This window comes from Xenopus tropicalis, chromosome 8 (genome assembly GCF_000004195.4).
Source record: "Xenopus tropicalis strain Nigerian chromosome 8, UCB_Xtro_10.0, whole genome shotgun sequence".
NCBI classification, from domain to species: Eukaryota; Metazoa; Chordata; class Amphibia; order Anura; family Pipidae; genus Xenopus; species Xenopus tropicalis.
Window position 1 is genome coordinate 114,570,827 of NC_030684.2, and position 27,968 is coordinate 114,598,794.

The following is a 27,968-nucleotide window of genomic DNA, read 5'->3' on the forward strand; positions in this document are numbered from 1 at the left end:
GCGCAGCGGCTTCCCCCCCCCCCCCCCCCCAGCGTTAGTCGGCAGGCTGGATACGGCTGGATACGGTTCAGCACCACTGCAGGCTGGACAGCTCCCAGCAGCAGGGAAATCTGGCAGGAGTCCGACCCTTCCTGGCTGCCCAGCTCCTGCCTTCTCATTCCTCGAAGACATTGAAAGGGCTGCCAAGCTGCTTGCCCTCCTTGTTCCCTCTGTTGGAATAAAGCTTCAGCCTGATCATCATGAACAAGCGCCATTGCATCGCAGAACAAACTGCAGGCAGCAGTGCAGGAGGCACCCAAAGGGAGACACCAAGGTAGCCAAGAGACACCCTATATTTGCATGAATCACCCCCCTGCCCACAGCTGATCAGTGCCGTGTGTTGTCTTCCATTCCACATCTCCTCCATGTGTGGATCATCTTCCCCCCATGCATTCTATTATATTCTATTATTATATGTATCAATAAACAGCTCTATTCCTTTTGCTTTCATCCCTGCCTGTGTTCTTTATGTGCAACCCATCTTGTAGCTTCCAACATTAATCAATGTTTCCATTACCTGTGTGTCCTGTTCCATTCATATTCAGCAGGTCAAGTAGGCAGCTGCCAATAAACCAAGCTCTTAGGAGCTAAAAAGGGGACAACAGTCTGTTATTTATATATGAAACAATAATAGCAGAGTTATCTGCCTGTGGGCTATCAGTTATATAGGGCCTCGACTTGTAGCATGCTAATACACAATATCAGGGAATGCTGGGAGTTGTAGTATAATATTAGGGAGGCTGCAGTTTGGACCACCCACCCTTCAACTGAATGCTTCAATAAACTTTCCATACGTAAAATTGAAGTTGGCAATGTTTGTGTGATTATATATCCCCTAAGCATTATAAATCCCCTAACCATAATAGGAAGAAGGGGAAGTTCAGCTTTTCATTAATGTTTAGCATGTTATTGATGGACCGATTATGAGCAGCCTTCCAAATGATCTTCATTATTTCTTTTATGTGGTTATTGATTTATTAGTGTTACTATTCTGCCTTCAGACTGCAGGGGGAAATGCTATATGCTATACAGTTGTCATCATTGGCCCCAGCTAACAAGACCTAGACTGACTGTGCAGCTTCACTTGTGTTATTAATCTTCATTTCTGTTCCTTATCAGTGTATGATTCATCTTCTATTTTAATTTAATCGGTTGCTAGAGTAATTAACCCTGAGCACCCAGAGAACAGTTTCAATTCCATGCCTGAAAAAAATGGAAATAATTAAAAACCACAAACAATAAAAAATTTGATTAGAGAGATTTGGCACAACAATGACTTTATTTTATTGGCTGCGTGACAAAAACAAGGGTATTTCCATGTACAGGAGGTGTTAATTTTGAATTTACTGCTTGGTAAATTCAAACAAGATTCAGTGCTCTCATTGACAGAAGCAGCCCCCAGGGTTAATGTACACAATCATGCATTTGCCAGCAGCTTATAAAAACTAAACAGTCTAATGGATTATATACTTTCATAAATGCTATAGATTAGTAATTCCCTGCATATATGTAGGAATATGTTGGGTGAGTATTTATTCACAACAGTGGAGTAAAGAAAAACTGGACTAAGAAATATTAATGGAGTAACGTCATATTCACGAAACCTGACTCTAGTTCAGTGCTGGCCCCAGTGTAAATGGCACCCAAGGAAAGCATCCTGCCCTTGATTGGGCGGTGGGGGAGCTTGTTACCATTGTGTATTGTATCCATTGCACATTGCATCACCAGGCAGCTTTAGTTAGAGAAAGTAGAACTGGGGGTAGGGTGAAGGGGTATGCACCCAGTGTTCCCTCTCTGTTGTGCCCTTAGAAACATGCCAGTTTGGCACTGATTGGTGTTAAAAACTGAAACAAAAAGTAAATTTGGTCTCAGATGTTAGGTTGGGTTGAAAAAAGCAACTGTCCATCACGTTTCTTATGTGGGTCATAGATGCTTGTGTGAGTAAGCCCTCCTTCTGGCCACCCTTCCCAACTGCATTACAGGACTCTAAAGGGGTCCTCACTCCCCCTGTAACTGGGCTCAAAATGTACAATTGTGCAGCTTTGGGGGAGGCTACAGTGTCTCCATCCTCACCCCTCAAGCTTGGGAATGGGGTTCCATTTTGCGAACATGGTACAACAGTTGGGATGGGTGACCAATGTGAGACCCCTCTTGTGTAAATTAGGGATTGTGTCTCCTTAAATGCCTTTAAGAGGACCTTGGTTTAGATGGTGTGATGCCAGATACTGTAACTACCAATCTTGCTGCACAATTTTATATTTCAGGCCCAAGTACAGGGGAGCAAGGATCCCTTTATAGGGAGTCATATCAAGTCATTAGGGAGAGTGGCTAATGTGTGGGCTTACTTGTATAAAATAGGGGTTATTTCTGCTTAAAGAAAATCTACCATCTCAGCATCATGCGAAGCATACCATAGACTCATGTCCTTCATGTGAAGAACCATTTGCCTTGTTTCAGCTCAAAATGCTTCTCCTTCATTCTTAACGGCTGGCCTCTTTTCCTTTCTTCATATATATGGTATGTGAAAAGACCCCCAGTTGTTTGACTATAACACCCTCTCATATATTTGTAAAGAGTTATTATGTCCCACTGTGAGAGCTGTATAGCCCCCAACACTGAATGTCATTTACATCAGGTGCATTAAAATGGAAACAATTGTGCAAATCGCAAATCGAGTGCAAGTTGTGTCTAACAATCTGGTGTTTGCATCCAATTCACTGGTGGCAAGTCAGTTATTGATGCAACTTATTGGGGGAACCCGGAGCTGCCTCCAGGTGAAGGTGGGTGGTAGTTCAGCCCCGGACTAACAACCTGTGGATTCTGGCAAATGCCAGAGGGGCTGCTGTAAGATGCCATAGACACTCACTATTTATTGTGCCTGTGAGGGGCTGTTTGGGTCTCTGAGTACTTGTAATGCCAGGGCCTATTTTGAATCCCAGTCCAGGTTGCCGGTAGCTCCAGGTTCCCTTCCTGTCAGTAGGTGCAGTTCTACACCATCATCAGAAGAGGCTGAGTAAATTCATTGGCAGCCATGCAGAAGAGCATCTTTGAACACAAGCAACTTAATGAATTGTGTCAATATTGTACTCTCCATTGCATCTATTTTTGAGCACCAACGTATACATTTATAAATAACCCATGACATGGCATGGTACAAACCTCAGTGATCAGCGTTTACTTCCCATTAACTGGCTTTCTGTTTTAACCCTTTAAAACCATTAGACTATTTGTTAATTTTCCCCACCTTCTATCAGTTATATAAATTATATCACCAGGGGTGTTTCTGGGGTCTTTGCCGCCCTAAGGTGGCTTTTTCGCTTATCTTACCTTTACACTTTATACTTTACACTGTAAGTTACCAGGAGAGGTTTTTGCTGCCCCTTTAACTTGCTGGTTGCTGCCGCCTGGGGTCAGTTTCTCGCCTCGCCTCATGGAAGCAGCATCCCTGTATATCCCTGTATGGTATGCATAAAGACATATATCATGCTGGGCATGATAAACCTGGAATTTAAGACATGGTGACACACATCCTACAAGGTCAGAAACCACCAGTCATATCCGGCTTAGTCCATTTATATCAGTTCTGTTCAGTTCTGCCAAGCATTTATGGCCTTGCCAGTAAAGAAAGGATTACTATCTGATGCAATATGTCAAAAATAAAAGGATAATAATAGTTCCAGATTTGTTAACGGAATACTTTAATAATCTCTACCCATAAAATCGCCCATCTGTAAAACTGTAATAAATGCCTGTCATATTTAATAAAAACAAATATCCTATTAGATACGTAAAAAGCTCTTTTAGATGAAGAACATTTTTTGCAACCTGCTCTGACAAGCAAGTATATTATTCTGGATAAGTATTACTAGGAAATGCATATTTGGCTATGTATTGTGTTTATACATATGCCCCGATGGACACACTTAGAACCTCAAATGCAAGAAATGAGGACTATGGGTAGAAATTAGTGGGAATGAGATTAAGATACAGGTGCCCACTAGGTACACAGATCTTTGGAGGAAAGATATGATAGGCTATGTCCAAAAGTTTAGGGGGAACTCCAGCTAAACACAATTAAAGCTTTTCTAAATGAAAACATAATTTCAAACAACTTTGCAATATACACCAATTAAAAAATAGGTAGCCTTTTTATGATTTTTAATGTAATAATATGGTTTGGAACAATTACTTAAGCTCCGCCCCCTGTTCTCCTGTTGATCTGGCTGACTACTTTGACACTCAAATAAAATGTAAAAGTAGTTGACTGTCCTCAGTCTGCCTTTAGCCTGCATCCTCCCAATCCCACAATTCCCTGCACACATGATGTCAATAAGGAAAGGAACATTGCAGTGCAATGCATTGTGGGTTATATTGTTGCTGCATGCTGTCTGTAAGCTGTAGAGAAGAAGTTACAATGTTTAACATTAGTGTTTTAGTTCCTCCTCCACTGCCAGAATTTCAAATGATGCAGAAAGAGAACTGTTTTGCAGCTGGATTTCAACATAGAAAAATAGTATTTATTTATACAGTTTGAAGGATCAGTGTACAGTGATGGGTATATTAGGGATTTTTGTTTGGTGTGGGGCTCTTGTTTTGGCTTGGAAGCTGGAGTTCCCCTTTAATCCAATGGCAGCTGTTGAATATACTCTATTTATAACATGATAATATACCTGATTATTTATAATGGATATAAGCATGTGCATACCGCAGACAAGCAGAATATAAACTCTTCTTCACTAAAGGCACTGACAGTGTTGGACTGGGACCACAGGGGCCCACCAGAAAACATTAGACTATAGGCCCACACTCCAACTACCTCCTCTACCTCTTTATTCTCCTAGTTTCTTTTATTTACATGTTAGCATCTATTCTTCCATCTATTTCTCCTCTTTTTCCCATACAGAAATAGGGAATGACTATAAAGCAGGCCTAATGGTCAGGAGCAGGAGGGCCCACTGACACCTGGGCCCACCGGGAGTTTTCTTGGTATCCTGGTGGGTCAGTCCAACACTGGGCACTGATAAAGTTCTAATGTGATATTAAATCATTATTTGCCTTTATTGATTTGTCTTGAACCTTTACAATTCCAAAACAGACTGAGTGTGTCTGTATTTGGGCTCTGGGCACTGGCACTGCTGCTGCCCCTAAATAAGCTAGTACTGTATATTTGAAGCTGCTGCAGTTGTACATGGATAAAACTGCATACAGCCATCTCACTGGGTCTGAGTTCTACATCTATACAGAGAAAGCCTTCTTACTCATGTGGCTTATGCTACACACCACAACTGAGCCCTGCAAGTGATTCTTGTATGTCCTTGTGGGCCTTTATGATTACTTACAGTTCTGGCAAGATTACCCAGATGATAATTTACCTTCCTACTCATTGATTCCAGATACTGAAAAAGCAGACTTAAAAACAAAAACGTTTCTATGAGTGAAATATACACCAGGGTTTCCCTCTGAGGGGGATATATTTCAATTTAATGTGGTGGATGAAATTGAGGTGTGAGCAACTGTACAGTATAGGGCTAGCAATGCGTTTGAGGGCAAGAGGGACACGCGCGCAGAATAGAGTTTTACTGGCGTCCAGTTTGGTTTTCCCATAGTGAGTCAGGGAAAGATGTTTGGCCAGTGGCATAACTTTATGCAGACCAAGGGGTGGTGGTGTCATCATGGGGGTTTCTTTTGATTTTTTTTGTAAATTATCAGTTTACACAAACTGCTGTGGATGTTGCAGACAAAGGTCCCTATCACATAACAAACACACTAGGGTGAGTTTTATCAGGAGCCAATTAATCTGCCTCTATGTTTACTGGAGTGTGGAGGGAACCCAGAGGAAACCTATGCAGATACAGGAAGAAAATACAGCCTATGCCCTAAGCCTCCAGCCAGGGCTCTATATTCTTTATAGGCACCCAAGGGCCCATGCCTAGGGTAGAAGCTTTAGGGACATCTCTCAGGTGCCTATTAGAATAACCACCAGGACAGCCTGGTCAAAACTGCCTGCCAGGTTTCCAAATTAGGAAATCCAGACAGGGCTCTCCCTGAATGACACAGTGATTGGTCAATCACCAATTACCTCATCATAGCCCGCCCTCTGATGTCACCCACCCACAACATCCCCCCATTCCCACCCCCCTACGTCACCTTCCCCGTCTCTGCACCCGGACTTAGCTAAATAAAAAGATGGCAACCCTAGTTCCCACCACAAGCTATTTTCTTTAAAATCTGAAGGGGGCATACCCCCCTCTGTGATCTGATTGCAGCACCTACATTTATTACATAGACCTGGGTCCTGGCTCCTATACCCCAGTGCTGTAATACAGCAGTGCTTATCACTATGCCACCATGCCGACCACTCTATTTTTACAATACCTTTCCCTATATTTGTAGAAAACCTTTGGTTTTACCAGTTTGCCCACATATAGACAAGCACAGGAACATGACCAATGAAGGCACTAGCCAGCCATTTGCAGGACAATGGGAGTAAGTGCATTACACATACTCAGCGTATAGTAAGGAGACAAAGTGTCTGCTTACAAGGAAGGACTGTGAGTCACTGTACATTGTTCCATCCATTTATGCATCTTGTGAACTGTAAAAAATGAAATAAAGCCATTTAAATCCAATGAAAGCATCATAATGCTTATTTAATGTTTTTCTCCCTAGTAATTCAAACCTTTAATTTTCCAAAATGATGTACATTTAGAGCTCAATATAGCTTCTGTTCTGTAAGCTATGTTTATCTTGGTCCGCAGGAAGGATCCTGATTACACTGTTCACACATGTCTGGTTAAATGAGCCAGGCACATAAAGCGTTGCTAGGCACTTTGTTGCCTTGCTTCAATTTAGCTTGTAATTCTAAAAAGGACTTCAGTTTTTCTACAGAGCATTTTTAAAGGCAAAGAGCCTTAAAAACTAACAGCAGTTCCGTTATTCTGTGTAGGCTCCCTTTCTTGGGATTCAAAATAGGCCCTGACATTTCAAGTACACAGTGACCCCAACCACCCCCACCAGCCCCAATAAATAGTTACTTATAGAGTTTATACTTATAGAAACCAATAAGTGAGTAGCATGTACTGGTCAGCTGTTTTAAAATGAATATAGATTGCTATGGGTTACTAGACCTTTGTAATCTTTGTGCCTTTTTGGGGAGTGATGGTGGCTGGATGGTGGGTGCCCCAGTCCGACTCTGGGCAAGACTCAAACAAGAATAAGTGGTGGGGTCAGTGTTTTAGCAGTACCCACTAGTATAGTACTTTATTGGATACACATAGTGGTTAGAATATGACTTACCCTGAAGACTTAGATTGCAGGGACAGAGAATTTACCTTTAGAGATCCCAAGCAATGCTGCTAAATATATATATATATATACACGCACAGAAGAAGGTTGGTACTCGTATGCACAGAGTCATCATGCAGGTTCAAAATGTAGCATAAATAATCTCAGAGAGGAATCTGCACTTCTCAGGTCTTATGTGCAATATCAAAGAATTTACTGAAGGGAGACTGACGTTTCAACCCACCTAGGGTCGACTTTGAAAATCAATAAATTTTTTGATATTGCACATAAGACCTGAGAAGTGTGGATTCCTCTCTAAGGTTATATATATATATATTTATATATACCTTGTATATTTCTCCCGATGAAGGTCCCTGTGTGGGACAGAAACATTGAGTCTTTACCTTAAATAAAGCTGTCTAATTTTGCATTTTTAAAAAATCCTGTGAGAGTGCTGACATATTTTTACTTATCTATCTATCTATCTATCTATCTATCTATCTATCTATCTATCTATCTATCTATCATCTATCTAAGGTAAAGCTTTGGTGTTAAACTGCCCTAATAGTTCTCCTGTCTACAACACCAAATGAAAAGCAAATTTTTTTTTACTGAGAAAGCTCATTCATTCTGACTTAGCAAGAAAGCTTTGTCTCCATATGTGATCTACCTATAACTAAATTATGCACTTATTCACATTTATACAGGTATAGGATGTGTTATCAGGAAACACGTTATCCAGAAAGCTCAAAATTACAAAAAGCCCATCTCCCATAGACTCCATTTTAAACAAATATTTCTAATTTTTAAAAGTGATTTTCTTTTTCTCTGTAGAAATAAAATGGTACCTCGTACTAAACTGTATGAATCCATATTGGTGGCAACACAATCCTATTGGCTTCTTTTCATGTTTAATTGATTTTTTGCAGACATAAGGTCTGGTGATCCAGATTACAGAAAGATCCCTTATCTAGAAAACCCCTGGTCCTGAGCATTCTGCATAACAGATCCTATACCTGTATAGGTGAAATGATCCTTCTAATGATCCAGGATCCATGAAGGCATAGCAAGCTAAGGAGCAAGGGACCCCTGTTCATTATTACTGCCATTAACTAGAAAGTGTGCCCAGGCAAACAAGCGCCAACTACTGGACATGTAAGGTAATGATGCTCACACATGATGCCCATAATGAACTTGGGCATCAACTTGTGCAACCTTTACAAACAAGCACCAACCTTACGCCCCGTTCTAGCATTGGCTTAACTCTAGCAACAAGCATGACATATTGTTTCAACTTGCAGCAAAGCAAATGTGCTAGAATTCTGCAAAAATTAATTGTTTAAATATATGGCAAATTGCATTAATTTTTCCTTACTTTGTAATTATATTACTTACCACAATGAGTTACTGAGTGCAGCTCATTTAATCTTAAAGTACATTCCCTATAGGACAGCCTAGCTTGCAAAAAATGGTTTCCAGAATCTTGGACAGAATTCAGGCTAAAGAACTGAGAGAATTACACGGATATTAATGCATAGAAGTCGCGGCTTTGCTGTCATTGAGCAGAGAGGATTTTCTAAACAGTTTGTTTCCAAACCAGCAGATTAAAAGCTGGGCATTGGTGCCAGATAAAAATCCCAAGAACTAACGGATGTTAAATTCCCTTTTCGTTAATGACTAAAAACATGAATTCTTTGAAGATTTTGTCTGCCTGTGCTTTAAGACTGGATGTACTGCCCCAGGGAAAGGGATTATACTGTTTCTACATTTGTTCAGTGTCGGTGACACCCTCTGTTTGTACTCGGCCTGCTAATGAAGGAACACAGATTCCAAGCTGATATCATGCCATTAAGCTGATGGCTTAGCAAGACAAATTCCAGCTACGTGCCAGTAGGAGAGCGTTTGGCTTTCCCATGCTAAAACTGCATCTGAAATGTTGGTTTTACTTTGTTACTGTTACATTTTGTGCACAGTTTATCAGGAGTTTGCAAAGACTTAAGCCACCTGGATGTAATAAATAAGTGCACTTAACAGTCTCATTTATAAAGAATTTGCTTTCTGCCTAATTGCTTAGTGTGTTTTTCCACCCTAATCGCATATACGTTACACACATCTTGGATTTAGTGTAGATGTATAGGACAAATATTATAATCCTATGGCCTGGAACCAAGGTTGGGTCCTTGTGCTGTTTAGAATGGATCATCAGCTTGAATATATTGAAGGTTTCTTCTCGAGCATATTTAATATAAAGAAAATTTAAATTTAACAAGTGAATAGTAAAACATCATTAATTATAAACCAAAACCTTTGCTAGATAGCTGGCTCACACATTTTATCTGGGTCCCATTTGTTAGCAGCATGGCACATACCCAGTATCGGGCTGGGGTATCCGGGGCCCACAGGGGCTGCCACCTTTAAAGAGTTGGTTCACCTTTATGTTAACTTTTAGTATGTTATAGAATTACCAGTCCTAAGCAATTTTTCATTTGGTCTTTATTTTTTCATTATTTGCCTTCCACTAACTCTTTGCAGCTTTTAAATGGGGGTCACTGACCCCAGCAGCCAAAAAACTATTGCTTTGTGAGGCTACAATTGTATTGATTTTATTACTTTTACTTTTTTACTTTCACTAACTTATTTTTAGGTTCTCTCCTATTCATATACTTGTCTCACTCAAACCACTGCCTGGTTGCTAAGGTAATTTGGACCCTATTAACCAGATAGCTGCTGAAACTCCGAACTGGAAATCTGCTGAACAAAAATTGTAATAATGAAAAAGCTACAAATAATAAATGGTGAAATTTAAAATTGTCTCAGAATATTACTCTCTAGGTCATACTAAAAGTTAACTCACAGTGAACAACCCCTTTAAACTTCCTAACAGGATTTTCTGCTTATGGCCCCCTGGATCATAGGAAGATTTGTTTCAGGGTCAGAAATGGCTGGATACGGTGTGTGCCTGAGGCCATTTCTGCCCCAATTTTTGCTTTCCCATACCAAGCTAATTTCACTGTGTGCATGTATATGATGTGCCCTTACAGGCTGCTCGTAGATGGTGAACATTGTGTGGATTATGATCAAAGTTCAGGAATTGTGCAGGAGGCTCAGCATAACTTGCTGCAAGAGTCACCGAGCTTTGTGCGAGACAAACTGCCTTCATCTACTTTCTGCCACCAACTGACTTTGAAACGATCCAATGGAGAGGTGGCGCCTCACTCAGGGGACATATGCCAGAATCCAAAGTGTTGCCAATGTAACCATCAAGAGTGCAAAACAAACTACCTTACTCCTCAACTGCCAGGTCACGAAGAGAGAGCAACATTGTGCTCCCAGCACTCCAGTGGAAGTGCTCCTTCTGAAACTTTCCATCAAACTACAGAATGTCTATGGAAGCCTTGGGGCAGCGAGCAGAGAACTGGTCAGCCAATGCAACACCATGTTGTCTCTGTCAGGTACTTTTTCCTTTTTTCCGTAAGACATGATTCATACATACATAGGCTAATGTCTCACAAATGTGATAGATCTCTGCTACAGTGGGCGACCAACCTCTCTGGAATGCCTTTCCACTGGCAACAAAGGAATCACTGGTGGAAAGGCCTACATGTCATTCTGAATGTATATGTGTGATTAGTATTATAAATACATCTAATTGTATAGCAATTCTGATAAATAAATACAGGTATAGGACCTGTTATACAGAATGTTCAGAAGCTAGGGTTTTCCATATAAGGGAATTTTTACATAATTTTTATCTCCATACTATAAATCTACTATAAAGTCATGTAAACATTAATTAAACCCAATAGGATTGTTTTGTTCCCAATAAGGATTTATTATATCTCAGCTGGAGTCAAATACAAAGTACTGTTTTATTATTATGGAGAAAATGAGAATCATATTTAATTATTTGATTATAATGGAGTCTATGGGAGATGGTCTTCCCATAATTTGAAGGTTTCTGGATAAGGGGTTTTCGGATAATGGATCCTATCCATAACATTTCAACAAGGTAGCAGCAAAGACAGACAAAAGACTCCCATGCTAAAGTTGACCTTGCACTGGCTGACACTAGCTGCCCAATCAGCCCCTTTATATTAAATCTGGAGCTTTTTTAACCTGTGTATGGGAGCAAAGAGACAACCTGCCTGACTGATATCTGGTTAAGGCACATATAAAGATTCCAAAGTATGAGGACTGCATTGGTCTATTAATGTAGTCCCCTCCCAACCAGCTTGCATAGTACCTCATTATAATCTAATAGTTGGCCCTGAGACCAATCGGTTAGCATAATATGGCCAACCATGTGGGTGGTGAAATCAGGGAAAGATATGCTCATTTTTTGCCCCTACCAATAATAGGGCCATATTATGATCCAATAGTTTGGCCGGGAGCCAACCCGTCAGGAAAGTCTGTTATGGCCGACCATGTTGGTGGGGAAATAAGGGAAAGATATGCTCATTTTGTGGCCTTACTAAGCAAGCAGATATATTTGTGTACATCCATTCATTACATTATGAAGAGACAAAGCCAATCAAAGCTGCTTCAAAGGCTAAAATGCATTTATTATTTCCTATATGTATTTCATTGTCGCACTTCATATCTCTGATTTATATCATGTTACAAATGAAAGCAGAAACATATGTGAGTGGGCAGAGGATTTTTCTTTGTACACCATATGGACAGGGATTTATGATTAAAGGCAATAGCTGATTAATACCTTTGACACACTTTCCTACAAAGTACTAATGATTGTTTCATTTCTTGTGCCAAGCGACAGTAAATGCCTGAAGATGCCACAAAGGTACAGTATGTAATTATCCTGTTCTGCCAATGAAAGCAATCTTAACACATCGTTCAAATACCAATACAGCCTACATTTCGTAAATGCTTATGTAATCATTGTGTTCTGCCAAGGAAACCAATCTTATATATGCAAAACTAAGAGATCAAACATGTTACAAATTTTCAGTGCATCACTTAGTAGGGAATATTGGCACCTATATTGGCATGCCTTTCTTCCTAAATGATTTTTTAATAAATCCATCTTTACTCTTGGGTTGGATAAAACAAAAAGTTCTAAAGTTTGACTTAAATAATAAGTAATATTTAACCAAGAAGAGAACCCCCAATAGTTTTTAGACGTGTCCATAGTAACTACCATGTTAGTTTCTAACCAACTTTTAGGGCTTGATCAACTAGTATCCAACACATTAGAACTAGACTAGACTTAATTTGAGCCCTAAAGCATTCATAATTCAGAGGTTACAACAGCAAGATCTAGGTGTGAAACACCTCAATACAAAACGATGCTCATACACCCAGCTTCACACCAATTAAGCCGTAAAATAAAGTCAGAATAATCGCCCATGGACTCCTATGAAAAAGGAGGCAAACAAGACAGGGCCAAATCCAAGACATGCCCAGTAATTTAACAGGCTTAGTCTTGTCAGTTATACAAGGAGAAGTAGAAAAGACTGTCCTAACCCGAGGCAACTGTGCCAAATTAAAGACCACAGGGGTTCCTGAAGCCTATGTTGTTTAAAGGACAAGAGAAGTGAAATTCATTGGGTGATTGCCAAACAGGCACCCTCAGTAAATGCCATTGCTTAATTTCATTGCTGTTCCTCCTATTCTATAACAAATTTAGCATTTGGGGTACTTTCCTTTGGAATATTGCAATCTTCACCACCTTCCCAGGGATCCCTTACAGAGGGATCCATGTAGAGGGAAAGTACCCAGGGCCAGTGCATTTTTTTACCGTAGGGGAGCACTGGCCCCCAGGGATACCGCTTGTATTCACTGCTGAACACATCGGCATACCTCTTTTATGTATGTTCTAATGGTGGTCATAGAAAGGTCACATGATGATTAATAATAATAATAATAATAATAAACTAAATGTGAAAGCTGGCATAAAAACATATAGAAAATATCTAGGGGGGGGAATTTGGAATCCCTATGTAGACACCTGCCGCCTGTACCCCAGCAGTGGGTATAATGCTTGCCATTTACTTGGGGTAATAGGCCTGTATACAGCAAATCAATAGGAAACAGCACAGTAGTAAGTTAAAAAATAAGACATAATTCTGTTTAGCCATTGCAAAGCCCTATTTGTTTATTCATAAGGCAAAGAGTCCCCCAGGAGGTTAGCTGCCCAAATAGCATCAAGGCAGTAAGGGAATATCCTTCCTGACCTCAAAATGTCAATCAGATAACTCTATGCCTAACTCCATCCCTAGATATATACCTAAAGCCTTCACTTTTAGCAGTGATGAGTTCTGAAGGATTTGGTTGGAGGCCCTCTAATTACTGGGCTCCCAATAACAAAGAATGACTCCTCGAAGCAGCAAACAGTTTAGTGAGATTGCTTTGGGCAACTCATGCATTTTAACACCCAAAGAGTCTCTGAGATAATTCCCTCTAATACTCAGACAGGGCATAAAATAAAAAATGCTCCGATAAACGTTTTCTTCCCCAGCTTATAGGTTTTACATTGTACCAACGGATGAGAATAGAAATGTTAATAAACACCCTTTTATATAAAGGCATTAGATTTTTAATGTAATTATATACAGATCAATAGGGAGTGTCAAGGTTGCCAGATTAGTGACTGACTCATGATTACTTAATGCAAAGTCATTGCTGCGCCCATCGATTTTGCATGAGGTACAGACATATACATTTGGCATCTCTGATAAATGGAAAGGGCCTAGAACTGTCAACTAGTGAAAAAACCTGTCTGATTATAATACTTAAAATGCTTGCCTAATGGCATACGCTGGCATTTACAATTAGGCGTTATGCCAAGGAGTTTTCTTCCACATGGTCTAGACTTGAAATGCTTGAAATTCAGGTACATGTGAGTGTATCTCGTATGGGTATGGAACCTGTTATCCAGAATGCTCAGGACCTGCGGTTTTCCAGATAAGAGAATTTGGATCACCACACCTTAAATCTACTAAAAATTTAAAAACTAATTAAACCCAATAGTATATTTTTGCCTCCAATAAGAATTAATTATATCTTAGTTGGGATCAAGTACAAGGTAAAATGGAATTATTATTATAGAGAAAATGGAAATCATTTTTAAAAATGTGAATTATTTGATTAAAATGGAGTCTATGAGAGATGGCCATCCGATAATTTGGAGCTTTCTGGATAATGGGTTTCCAGATAATGGATCCCATACCCTCTATAAGTGTATAGATAAATATTAATCTCTAAGCTTCATTCTTTGTAGTTATTCTCAGCTGATCACTGAATGGCCACTACCAGTCCTGGCAATCTGTTTGCTTCTAATAATCATGTGTACTCTGTCTGGGCTCCTGGTCGGACAAATGCCAGACTTCTCAGAACCTCTGATGGTGAGTTTTCCATGGCTGAATTAACCACACACACATATTGTAAAGAGACTGAAATGAAATTACTTGTTGGAATTTGTTGTGCTTGTACATATGGTGGGGTTCATTTATAAACACTGGGCAAATTTGCACCTGGGCAGAAAATCATAGTGACCAATCATTGGTTAGCTTTTTTCAGCCAGCTGCAAGTTAAACAATGAAAACAAACATCTGACTGGTTGCCATGGGTTGCTGCCCATGTGCAAATGACCTCCATGGTATACAGGAGGGATCATTACTGACTGATATGCAGTCTCTTAATTATAAACTAGCCTAATCATCAATATTGGTCATTATATAGAGTGTCCAATGTTTAATAATAAAATCCATCTCCCTGTACAATTAGGGCTCTGACACACGGGGACACACGGGGAGATTAGTCGCCCGCGACAAAACTCCCTGTTCGCGGGCGACTAATCTCCCCGAGTTGTCATGACCCGCCATCCCACCGGCGAACATGCACGCTCGCGAGTCTTTTTCGTCGATTTCGGGAAATCGCGCCTCCGCGTGTGCCATCCCGGCGGCGACTTGCATGTTCGCCGGTGGGATGGCGGGTCATGACAACTTGGGGAGATTAGTCGCCAGCGAACAGGGAGTTTTGTCGCGGGCGACTAATCTCCCCATGTGTCAGAGCCCTAAGTGTGTGATGCGGCACAGATTAAACATCCCCAGATGTTAGTCCTGTTGATTTTTTGGGCAGATATTGAACACATACTCATGAAGCTCATACAATGCACTATGGAACAGAAGTCCCAGAGATAATTTAGACATTCTCTTTCTCCTGTTTATATTGTAAGGATGAGGACAGCACCTTCATGCAGATTCACTGCTTTATGTTTGTATGACTTTACTGTTAAATTCCTTTGGCCAGCGAATACCAGCCTGGAAAATTTGACAAATGCCTGGAGGGCATCTTATTGAGAAATTATGGCCCTATAAGTGTAGTAGGAACTAGTGATGCCCAGGTCAGACCAAACCCTTGGGACCCACTGGGCTTTCTGCTGGTAGGGTGGGTTTGGGACGCTAATTTTCTCCAGAGGTGAGTTGTGGATGGGTGCCACCAGCCCAATCAAGCCCCTAATGACATTGTAGCTCTTCTTAAATACTCGCCATGCAACTCTCCAGTGACATCAGAGATGGGGCTGGTTGGTTGGGGAATGTAAATCAGAGAAGCATGGTGGGCTGGGTTGGTCATGGGTAGGGTCAGGGTGGTTTAGTGTTACCGAAAAATCACCAATACCAACCTATGTTTTTGCTTGAAGGCCCCCAACTACTGGTACAAATAAGAAAGAACTACTCTTCGAAGCAGATAGCAGATTTTGTGAGATTGCTTTGAGCAACTAAAGCATTTAAACACCCATACAGTCACTGAGATAATTCACTCTAATTTCACATACTCTCCTTCTTCATCCGTCTGATCAACACAGAACATGCAGGGCATTGTGGAAATTAAACTCTTCACTGGAGGGGAGCTGATTAGTGAAATATTGTTTAAATAGTACGTGTAGGCGGAAGGAGGCATAGAGAGAATAGCAAAGAACAGACAAATGCTGTTTTTAGTAATTATTGCATTTACAAATAACTTTATAAGCCATTGAACATTTTTTATTAATGCATATTGGAAAACTACTTAGACAACCCCTTGATATACCAAAGGAAAACACTTTTCAGTAGCACTAGGTAGGAGTAATTTGTATGTCAATGCAAATGAATTATGGTTTATGTGAATTCTGCTGAGCGAGTAAATTACTATAGTACAGACAAGAGCTATTATTTCATTGTTGAAACAGGATAATTAATAATACATCGGGACGGATTTATTATACACAGACACGGGGAATCCAGAAATAGGCTGGCAGCTCAATCTATTGCAAGGAAACCACCACTAGCTTTTTGATTAGCTGTACTAATCGATAATGCTTGCAAAAAATATTGATGACTAATAAATTAGACTATACTGTATATTAACATATTTCATTTTATATTGTAACCCAATACTAAAACAAAGTCACAAGGTGTAAAACTTGTCTTTCTTGTACAAGTCAGAGTACATTAGTATTGGCATTGTATGTGCAAGCACCTACTGGACATCTACAATATTTCCATTCCAAATTGGGCACTGCTGCACCTATTGACCATTGGGAACCCTGGAACCTGTGCTTACTGCAACCTCCTGACCAGGTGATAGCTCCAGGATTCCCTCAGCACCCAGTCTTAACTTAATCAGACGCAACATCTGCTTGTGGCTGCAGTGATGCCTGCATTCTGGGAAAAAAGCTGTAGGAAAAAACATGGCAACTGTGTTCAAATGTGCTTACTGTGTCTGTGAACGTATATAAGCCCTTTAGTGCCTTGGGCTAGTCCAGCAACAATATATTGTTGCCATTATAGTTCATCCTTCTTCTTCCCAGGCATCTGTCCTTAATGACCAATCCTGTTTTCAGAAGACCATTAAATATTCATTGAGTCACTTAGAAATTTAACAAAAACACGGGAGCACTTACCGCTCAAAAAATCGTGTGCTGCACGCCGATCCTCTCCCCATGGGACCCAAATTGTATATAGCTGAACACAACAAAAATAGTGGAGCACCACGGGATAAAAAATATAAAAATCAATCTTTATTGCATCCTCAATAATAGGCACGAATACATCCCTCAGGACCTACGCTTGATGCGTTTCGTGGCATCCCGCCACTTCCTCAGAAGCAACATGATGCTTCTGAGGAAGTGGCGGGATGCCACGAAACGCGTCAAGTGTAGGTCCTGAGGGATGTATTCGTGCCTATTATTGAGGATGCAATAAAGATTGATTTTTATATTTTTTATCCCGTGGTGCTCCGCTATTTTTGTTGTGTTCAGTCACTTAGAAATTGCCTGAAGTTGGTTATATAAGTCTCTGCTGCCCCCTAAAAGGTCTCATGGGTAATAAGAACAACAAATTGTTCCTCACTGTTTCTAGTCCTGGGCTTGTTTATCACACTAAACCTCTGATTTGGTACTTAATTTTACTGTTCCTGTGTTTCAGGGATTTGAGCCTAGAGATACAGAAATCGGGAGAAAGTTAATAACTTGGGGGAACATGCAGACCAACACCGGATACAAGAAAACACTGTCTGTCTATCCTCACAGTGAGAAGAGCAGGTAGGGGATTACAGTTTCTACAGTTATTTCCCCATCAATTTGCACTCACTCATGTGATGAAATAAATCTCCTGCACCATTTGGTAGCCATTTCATAACAAAGAATAGAATTCACATGCAAATGCTGGATGAAGGGTAGCATGGGCCATAGAAGTCACAAACAAAAAATAAATAACAATCTCAAGTGAATTGCTTTTTAATTACATATAATGGGCCAGATTAAATTCCAGGAGATATTTATGAGTAAGATTCAATTGAGGTGAAAAACTTTTCTCCTAATTCTATTCCAGTTTGTATCCATATACTTCAATAAAGTGAAATAAGTTTTTCGCATTTAGAATTAAATTAGGATATCAGTCTTTGTCACCTAATTGAATGTGACCCTATATATGAAACAGTGCTCTTTAAGTGTCAGGTAACCATAACCAACAACACCAAGTTACATTGGAGCTCAGTGATGGGTGCCCCTGCAGGAGCGCTAAGGGGCATGGAAACACAACTTGTTGTGCCAGTGTTGGAGTGACCCACCGGGGTACTGGAAAAAAACCTGATGGGCCCTGGTACTTGTTAGCCCCTCACCTTAACCCAATCCCTGGCTCTAGGGATGTCAGACATGGGCCAATCTGGTGCTTCTATATGAAAGGTCACAGCATGGTAATTTGGACTGGGTGGGTTAGAGTTGGGACATACACATACAAATGTAGGTGGTCACCCAGCAGCAGCCTCCATGGGCCTTAGATACCCAGTGTGATGCTGCTTAGTGCTCCTTTACATCCTACTTGTGGCAGGGACAGTGCTGCACTCTGCTCCTCAAACCAAATAAAGTGGCGCACAGTGCACAGGGCAGTGTTGGGGGCACAGGGCAGTCTCTAATCCCCAGGAAGGATAGGACCCCTAAGTGAATTTGCTAGTGCATCAAACCAACCTTCCAATGTGTCCATTCTGGATTTGATGGCAACTCTATTGTCCATTGTTGTTTTTTTGTTTTTTATTTTAAATACCCAACGTGTGTTCTCCATACATTGTGCCAGATTCAATCCAGTGAGATAAAGGTTTATCAAGTGAAAACTCATGGAAATTGTATCTCGCTTTTTATCAAATAAAAACTCTATTAAGACCTAGTGGAAAAAACTGGAATTAAATTAGGAGAAAGTTTTTTCTCCTCTTATTGAATCTTGGCTATAAATGTGATAAACCATGAGATACATTAGCTTTTAACAATTATGACTTTCTGTTAAGCAACAAAAGCAAATGGCACTCAGAGCTGCAAACAAGGGAACAAGCCCTTTGAAAATGTATTGCGGAGGTGCAACGTTTAGGGTCAAAAAGGGCTCATTTTTCCCCAAAACGTTGCACCTCCACAATAAATTTTCAAAGGGCTTGTTCCCTTGTTTGCAGCTCTGAGTGCCATTTGCTTTTGTTGCTAGATTGGATTTGGGAGGGTGCCGATCCCTCCAGCAGCATTCAATTATTTTGGAGAGCCAGGGTGTGCGGAAAGGGTCTCTGTTGTGCCAACTTTCTGTTAACCCTTTCTTGTCAGCTTGGATGATACAGACCTCAACCAAGGGAATGAAAAACTGTTTCAAACCAGAAGAGACCAAACTCGGAACCGCCGCATGGTTGAACAAGAAGATGGGGTCGAAGGATTTTTCTGTGGTCCTCCAGGTAACTGTCCAGGCACTCCTTCCTTTAGATGAAGCAGGGTTTTACATATGAGCAATTCTATGCATTATATTTTTATATGGACCTACATTGTTGAGGGGTATAGTTTGCAATAGTTGGTGCAATAAAGCTACTGGGCCCAACAGTAAAATCTTTTTAGGCCCTACTTGTTGCCATTATGATCTTTTTGGTAAACATAAAGAATGATTCAGTTAAGACCAACACAGGGCCCTCTTTACTCCTGGGCCCACAGCATGCACTAGGTCTACTGCCCCTATTATTAAACCAGCAGCCATTAGACAGTTTTGTTTTGCCCCTGGATAAGTAGACACATTTACACTATAATATTCCAGGTTATAAAAGGAATAATACAGAGGCATGCACCTGAACAACCAAACAAATATTAGTAAGCCCCTTCACGTGAGAGATTACAATACTGTACAAATGAAATTGTGGAGAGACTGAATTTGGAAGTGTGTGTGTGGATGGTTGCACAGCAGGATGCCAGTCTGGTGCAGGAAAATAATAACCCTGAACAATGTAGGATTCTATAAAATATTAGCATTAAACAAAACCCTGCATCATATAAATAAACCTTTTTCATGAAAATATACTTTTTTAACAGTATGTGCTATTGGGTACTAAATAGAAAATTGCCATTTTAAGTATAAAGGGCTGCCACCGGGATCATCAGAGCTGCATTATTGCCTGTCAGGTGATCTCTGAGGAAGCACACAGCCCATCACTAAATGGTGGCTCAAGGGAAAGGATGTAAAAGGGCAATATTTACTGATATATATTTAGTTTAGTTAAGTATTCATTCTGGGGGTCTAGTGTGTTTGGCTTAGCTGCTTATGTTCCATTGCCACAGTCTCTGATATAATGGAGCTCTATATACCCTAACAACCTGATTTATCTGTTACAGAAAAGAGCTACTCGCAACTTGTGTTCATGTCTAAAACAGCAGGGAGTTTGTGGAATCTGCAGGCAATTCAATCCATGTGTCGCATGGAAAATGAAAAGGTTAGTATTAAAGCCTCCGTTTAATTGGAAGGTATATGAAAGCATCAGGTCTAATTGGAGGATATCCACAACTAAAGGGTTCAGATTAGGCATTCTTGTTGTGCTTTTGTTTGCGGTGCACAACCGGTCAAAAGCAGACCTTTTATTCCTAGCCAGCTGCTGTTGAAAGCTGACTCCCAGTATTCCCTTAAAATGGAGGTCTAAGGCAGAACCCAAAGAAGTAACTGTATAATCAAGTGTGACCCAGTCTGATACACAGTATGTCACTGATACAGAAAAATGCACAATAACAACCCTTTAAAGATTTAAAGAAGCTTTAAAAATGTATTTATGCCTTTTTGTCATGTCTGTTATTAAGGAGAAGACTAAGGGGTAGAAAATGGCAAGACATGCTAACACCTAAAAAATAAATAAAAATAAATGTTTCTATGGTGCACAGAGTTGGTGGGCGGAGGCCTGCGTCCATGACTTTCTACTCCCTAACTTGCATTTCTGAATGATGCACACGTTAGGGCCGTGTAGGAGGTGGAACAGGGTAGGACTATATGTATCTCTCTGCCCCATCCTCATGAATACAGTGTTGTCAAATGCAATTCATTTAGAGTAGAAGGTAGAGTACAAAGTGCTAACAAATTTTGTGCCCCGCCTTCCACATTATGGATAGTCTGTTACTATGTGCACGGCAACAAATGAACCAACTTCTTATGACAGATTTTTTTTTTAAAGTCTCTAATTATTTTTGGTTTTCCCATTGCAGATCCGTTCCCACCCCAGCTTTACAGAATTTTGTGAGCGCAGCCATACAAAAGAATGCTGTCCCAGTTGGTCTCTTGGGAACTACATAGCTGTCCTGTACAATCGATCATCATGCATGGAAATCACACAGTCTGATATTTCTCATACTCTAACTCTTCTACGCTCCTGTGCACCGGACTACCATAGAGGCGCCCTCACCCCTTCGTGCATAGGCCCCAGGTCAGAGAGGGCGAAGCACTCTCACTGTGCCAAAGTGCCAGAGAAATGCATTCGATCCAGCGCAGTGTATCAGTTGCTTCACTTTCTGCTTGACAGAGACTTTTTGAGCCCTCAAACGACAGATTATCAAGTTCCATCATTAAAGTACAGTTTGTTATTTTTGCCTGCCAAAAAGGGGTCTTCAATGATGAACATATACCTAGACAATCTGGAGTCCTGGGATCTCTTTGATAACTACACGGCCATTACAGGAATGGACTTGGGGCTAAAGCAGCAACTTTTTCAGCATTATCTAGTCTTGGATACTGTGTATCCAGTGTTGGCGATAATAGCTATTTTTCTAAGCATTTTTTTTTACCTGCGTTCTGTTTTCATAACTTTTATGATCATGATATCTGTGATTGGCTCACTATTGATCTCTTTTTTCTTATACAAACTGATTTTCAGACTGACTTTCTTTCCGTTTGTTAACTTGATTGCAGGTATCCTTCTCAGCAGCATCTGTGCCAACCATGCCTTTGTTTTCTTCGATCTATGGAACCTTAGCAAGATTCAGCACTCTGCCGCTGGGCTCATGCAATGGGTGAGCCACACTATGCACCACTTTGGATATCTTATGGTGGTCTCTTGCTTTACAATGGGAGCTGCATTTTATGCCACATATATGAGCAGCATCACCTCTGTACGCTGCTTTGCCATCTATATGGGTTCTTCGGTGCTGGTCAATATGATATTCATGATAAGCTGGCTCCCTGCCACCATTGTTGTTTATGAACGGTACATAGCTGTCAACTGCTCTTATAAATCTGAAGAATACTGGAATAGCAGCACACATAAAAGGCTCTTGCTTTCCTTTTGCCAAAAGTTTAAAGGTCTCCAGAGCACTTTATCTGAAACCTCAAAACTTCTCTTTGAGAAGCTTCTTCCCTGTGGGGTAATAAAATTTCGATACATCTGGATTTGTTGGTTTGCAGCCCTAGCGGCAGGTGGTGCGTATATTGCTTGCATGAGCCCGAAACTGAAGTTGCCCTCTTCTGAAATGTCATCTCTTCAAGTATTTCGACTAAGCCATCCGTTCGAGAGGTATGATGCCGAATACTGCCACCAGTTCATGTTTGATCGATCAGAGCATGGTGAAGGACAACATATGCCTATTACACTGATTTGGGGCATTATGCCACTGGATAACAGTGACCATCTCAATCCAAAAGCCAATGGAACACTGGTTACAGATGCTACATTTACTATTAGGAATGCTGAGGATCAGAATTGGCTAATGGAGTTGTGCCATAAGGTGAAAAACCAAAGCTTTTATTACTCTGACCAAGGCAAGAAACCAAACATCTGCTTCATGGAAGACTTCCACAGGTGGATGGAAAGCCGACAGTGTTCACAAACTGACCAAAACCTCAACCTTTGCTGCAATCATGTTACATTTCCCTATAAGAGTGATATACTGCTTCACTGTATAAAAATGATGGTGAGAGAACAAGGGGGCGATGGAACAGAGGTTTATGACATTGGTCCCAGATTTGATGCAGACGGTAACCTTACAGCCTTGGTTTTAGAATTTCAGACTGTGTATCATTATAGCTTCAACTACAGCAAAACCAAGAAGTTTTACAACACTTTAAACCAATGGCTGATGAATGAAATGAGGAATGCTCCATCTGGTCTACAGAATGGGTGGTTTACAAGCAAGCTTTCTCTTTATAATCTTCAACACACCCTAAATACCGAAATTATGGTGGTAACCAGCTTTTCCATTGCAATTTCCTTTGTGGTTCTGCTGCTCACTACGTGGAACGTCTTCCTTAGTCTATTTGCTGTGGCTGCAATTGGAGGATCAGTTATGGTCACAACTGGACTTTTGGTTCTTTTAGAATGGCAGCTGAATGTAATAGAATCGCTACTCATTTCAGCAGCCGTAGGTCTTTCTGTGGACTTCACAACTAATTACTGCATTTCATACCATCTTTGCCCACATCAAGACCGCCTAAGTAGAGTAGCATTTTCCTTAAAACAGATGAGTTGTGCCACGGCTATGGGGGCTTCCACCATGTTTTCTGCTGGAATAATAATGCTGCCTGCTACCGTGCTGGCTTACAGGAAATTGGGCATTTTTATAATAATGATAAAATGCATAAGCTGTGGATTTGCCAGTTTCTTTTTCCAGTCACTATGCTGCTTTTTTGGACCAGAGATGAACTGTGGGCAGATAATATGGCCCTGTGCCAGTGCGTTTAAAGAATATCCAAATGATTCAAGATTAAACGGTACATTTGTTTGTGGTGGTACAGAAAAACATAACAGAATAAGGAAAGTACAAGAGTCCAACACTGACAATGAACAATATGAGCTTCAGCCTTTAGCTAGGAACCTCAGTGACAGTTTTGATAATAGCACCTGTACTAGTAAACTCTCCAAACGTCCATCTATGGTTTCTGAGGATATCCAAATCTCAGAGTACAAATACCCAAAGCTTGGAAGCCAGCAGAATGTGGAATCAGAAGGGTTAGAGGCTAATGCCATTGGCCACCAAGCGGTATTTAGTGATTGCCCAGCTTTGCAAACCTCATCCCCATACAGACAAAGTAGCTTTGACAATGAGACAGAAGCACAAAATGAATCTTGCAGAGGCTGCATCTGTCAAAATATGAACAGCAAGAACTGGAATGGTTCTGTGGTTGATCATAACCAAGAAGAAAAGATTCACTGTCCAAAGCAGCCAAACAGCTTAATAAGTCCTACAGATAGTGAAATACAGTCAGTGCTCTATTCTGAAAATAAAAGCATTCAAATGTATGAATATTCCAGGTGCCTTTGTTCTATGGGAAGCTCGTTTGATGCCCTTGATTCAAATGAAACATGTCTTAGTGAGCTTGACCAGAGTTCAAGGTTGGTTGAAACAACAAGTTGCTCTCCTGATTTTCTTGATGTCCCTAATTCCCCATGCCATGATGAAAGGGGTCACTTGAATGGCAAAAGGGACACCCTAAGACTGGCCCTTAAGGAAACAGTGTTTGATTCAGCATCTTCAAAACAGGCATGTATGTCATGGAAAGTCCAGTCTAGTCAAGGCAGTGACAACTCTGTTGTTCTACCAAACAGCAAACCAGATATGCCTGACGTCTGGATAAAGAGGTCTAATGAATATAATTCTGGCTATATTAGCTGAACAGTCGCCTTGAGAAATGTCTAATGGATTTTTTTTTACAAGAACTAGAATATAACCTCAGTGTTTTTCATAAATCTGATCTAATTAATATGAAACAGTGAAGCCGGAAGACAGAAGACAGCGGTGCAAACACATTATTATTTTATTACTTTGTAAATAATGCTATATTTAGATCTTTATGCTTACATGCCTCTCTAGCCATTTAGCAGATTTTACCTATGTACAAGCAAATATTTGTTGAAGAAGACATCATTTTGTGTGTAATACATGACAGCATTATTTGTACCTCTAGAAAGAACTATGATAAACAATGTATGATAAGGAGAGCCTTCATATGCAAAAACCAATTGCTCAATAGGTAACCAATAAAAAAGCACATCTCAAGTCCTATGAACCATGGAAATTATTCTGAACATTCATTTTGCCTAAAAATGCCTGATTGTGTCAGCAGCCACAGTTCTCTTCTGATAGGTATAAGCTCCAGGACCCAAAGAATAGGCAGATGTATGCACCCATTGTTTTGTATTTGATTTTAAATCCTTTATAATATACAGTATAACTGATAATTTAAAAAATATGTGAAGGATTTGGTAAGCCCAGTAAGGTTAAAAGAGTTCACTGTGCTCCCAAAGCATAATTACTGCCACAGTACACACTAGTATATTTCTCATATGTCCCTTTCACATTGTCTTTATTTATCTCTGCATTTACTCAAATGTCCATTTATAAAGACTAAAGGCTATGATACACTAGAGGTTTTGATGGTCTTCAGGCCCAGACTGGCAATCAGTGATTCTGGCAAATACCAAAGGGGCTGCTGTAAGAAGCCGTAGATAGTCCCTATTTATTGGGCCTGTGGGAGGCTGTTTAAGCTTGAAATGCCAGGGCCTATTTTATTCATAGACAGGACCTGCTTACATATAATGAACTAGGAAGGGGAGCAAAGTGTAGGAAGAGGTCTAGGAGTAGCATATCTCTTTACAAAATCTTAAAAAGGCAAGGTGCTCAGTGTGTGTGTTGGGGGGGTCACCAGGTTCCATTTAAAACAGTAAATTATACTAAAAACAGCACATACTTGCCAAATAGGAGCATTAGTTATACAGTTAATTAGTATATAGTCCCAACATGTTCAAAATAGAACAGGGTCTTTGTTAAGGGAACAACTAGGGTTGCCAACTTTTCTGGAAAAATAATACCATCCCTACTATTTTTTACCTTTTTCCCTATTATAAGCAGGAAATAGTGGATGGGAGATGACGTAGGGAGGACCAAGGGAGTGGGACGTAAAAGGGACTGGCGTTGACCTAGATAATGCCGATCAGGCACAGATTGGGCATGTATGAAGGGTTAGAGAGCTGTCAGGGTTAGGGGAGTGGAAAGAGAGAGGTGGACAGGGAAGCGGGGTGGCCTGGGGGCGGAGCCACAGTAGATTCCAAATTTACTGTCAATTACATTGTAATTACCAGCTCCGTCTTTGGCTGGTATTTTACCAGCTAGGCTGTAAATACCGGCCAGGTGGCAACCCAAGTTCAATCAGCATCAATTTGCATTTTGCCTTTGTGGCCAAACCACATGCTCATTATTAGTTTATTCAGCATACAAGTGGAATGAACAGTCTGTAATCGAGCCCGCCTCCATAGGGCCCCCTTTAGGGAGCTGAGAATGTTAAAATATGTTAAAGGATATTGGTATTTGTTATAATAAGCCATAGCTTTTTTTTATATCTGTTAGCTTTATTTAAAAAATATTCTAGTTTAATAGATAGAAGTGTATTACAAAATTGTATTTTCTGTTTCTTTTAAAGTTACAATACTTATTTCCAGTGTATTTATTTTATGAGATATTAGTGTACTATATCAGGGATTAGTATAGCCCAGATTAAATATGGTTCATATACATTGGTATATGGTTTTGTTGCGTACCCACTAATGTCTGACATGCCAATGTTTGCACATAAGGCCTTATTGCCTAAAATAATACAAATACTTGGCTCAATTTATGTGATGATGTCTCATATTTCACTGTTGTATATGAAGTGATAAAAAAACAGTTTTGTTTTTTGTTAATTAATACTGAAATATGCACTTCTGCAGCTCGGTACGATCAGTATTTCTCTTATGATGGTTACCAGCTGTCTCCTGTATATAATTTTAGAATAGATTCATTTTGTCATGCAATCTTCTTAAATGTCTTTATCCTAGAATCTGTTTTCCTTGTCTCTTTTTAAACGCACTTTTATCTGGAATTATCAAATGTATTATGTATGACACACTGGCAGTTTCTACATTGTTGTTCATGCTGTTGGGATATAATATGGGGTTGATGTATGTGTTTTCTGCATTGATCGATTTTTGTTATCTTTATGCAGGATTTTTCTCCCCAAAATCATGTTTTGAGAGTTCATAAATCTGCCCCTTAATATTACTGCTTACCTATAAACATCCAAATTCCAACCACAGCAGCCAAGGCCATGATTTCTGGTGCAAACTCTGCTCAGTTCCTTCAATCATTAGGCTCCATGACTACGATCATTTGTCCTGCTTTGAACTAAAATACAAAGCACTAGGTTTTAAAATTATCTAATGTACATAGGTGGGTTAGAAAGGACACATAAATACTAATTAAACACATATTAAAACACATCAGATACCAGTCGGCCAAAACACCAAAACAAACTCACTGTGTAAGCTATCTACATAGGGGTCTCTTGGTATCTGTATTTCAAAGAGATGTCCACTGGAGATCACATTTTCATGTAGACTATTAATTTTTAGGGCAATTTGCAGTTGGTCATTCTTTTTATTACTTGTGATGTCCAATTATTTAACTTTTTGGTCTCCAGCTCTTCAGTTACCAAAGTTTGTTGGACCATGAACAAAAAAAAAGCATGTACCAAAATAAAACTGTGATAGGATAAATACAACAATCGGTATCTATTTAACTTACAGAAAGAAGCTTTTGGGGGCTTTGAGATCTATTAAAAATGAATTACCATGTACAACATTGTTCAAAAAATTGGTAGAACAAGGCAAAGATATATGCCCAACCTATATGTATACCTATATATATATCTTTATTTGATATTTGCAATGATGTTTAATTTCATGACACTGTATATACTGCACACAGGGAGTGGGTTGGATGCCAATTTACATAATCAAGTGGCTATTATACATTGTGGGATCCTGATGTGTGTTGGGGTGTCTTGAGAAAGGTCCTCTTAGCAGGACCGAAATGTTAATAAAAACTTTTTCACTCTCATTCA

The 27,968-nt window shown here is 40.1% G+C and overlaps 1 protein-coding gene across 2 annotated transcripts; it reads left to right on the forward strand.

Annotated features, from left to right (window-relative positions):
• Positions 1 to 18: 18 nt before the first annotated feature.
• disp2 (dispatched RND transporter family member 2) lies at positions 19 to 27,968 on the forward strand. Of its 2 annotated transcripts, none has more exons than XM_002940496.5 (8): positions 19 to 313; positions 10,365 to 10,775; positions 12,095 to 12,124; positions 14,564 to 14,687; positions 17,751 to 17,866; positions 19,406 to 19,530; positions 20,453 to 20,550; positions 21,308 to 27,968. In XM_002940496.5, the coding sequence occupies exons 1-8, from the start codon at positions 240 to 242 to the stop codon at positions 24,701 to 24,703; spliced, it is 4,374 nt and encodes a 1,457-aa protein (XP_002940542.3). In that variant the 5' UTR covers positions 19 to 239; the 3' UTR covers positions 24,704 to 27,968. The 2 variants fall into 2 exon arrangements, with proteins under 2 accessions (XP_002940542.3, XP_031747498.1); XM_031891638.1 differs by having other exon boundaries at positions 12,101 to 12,124.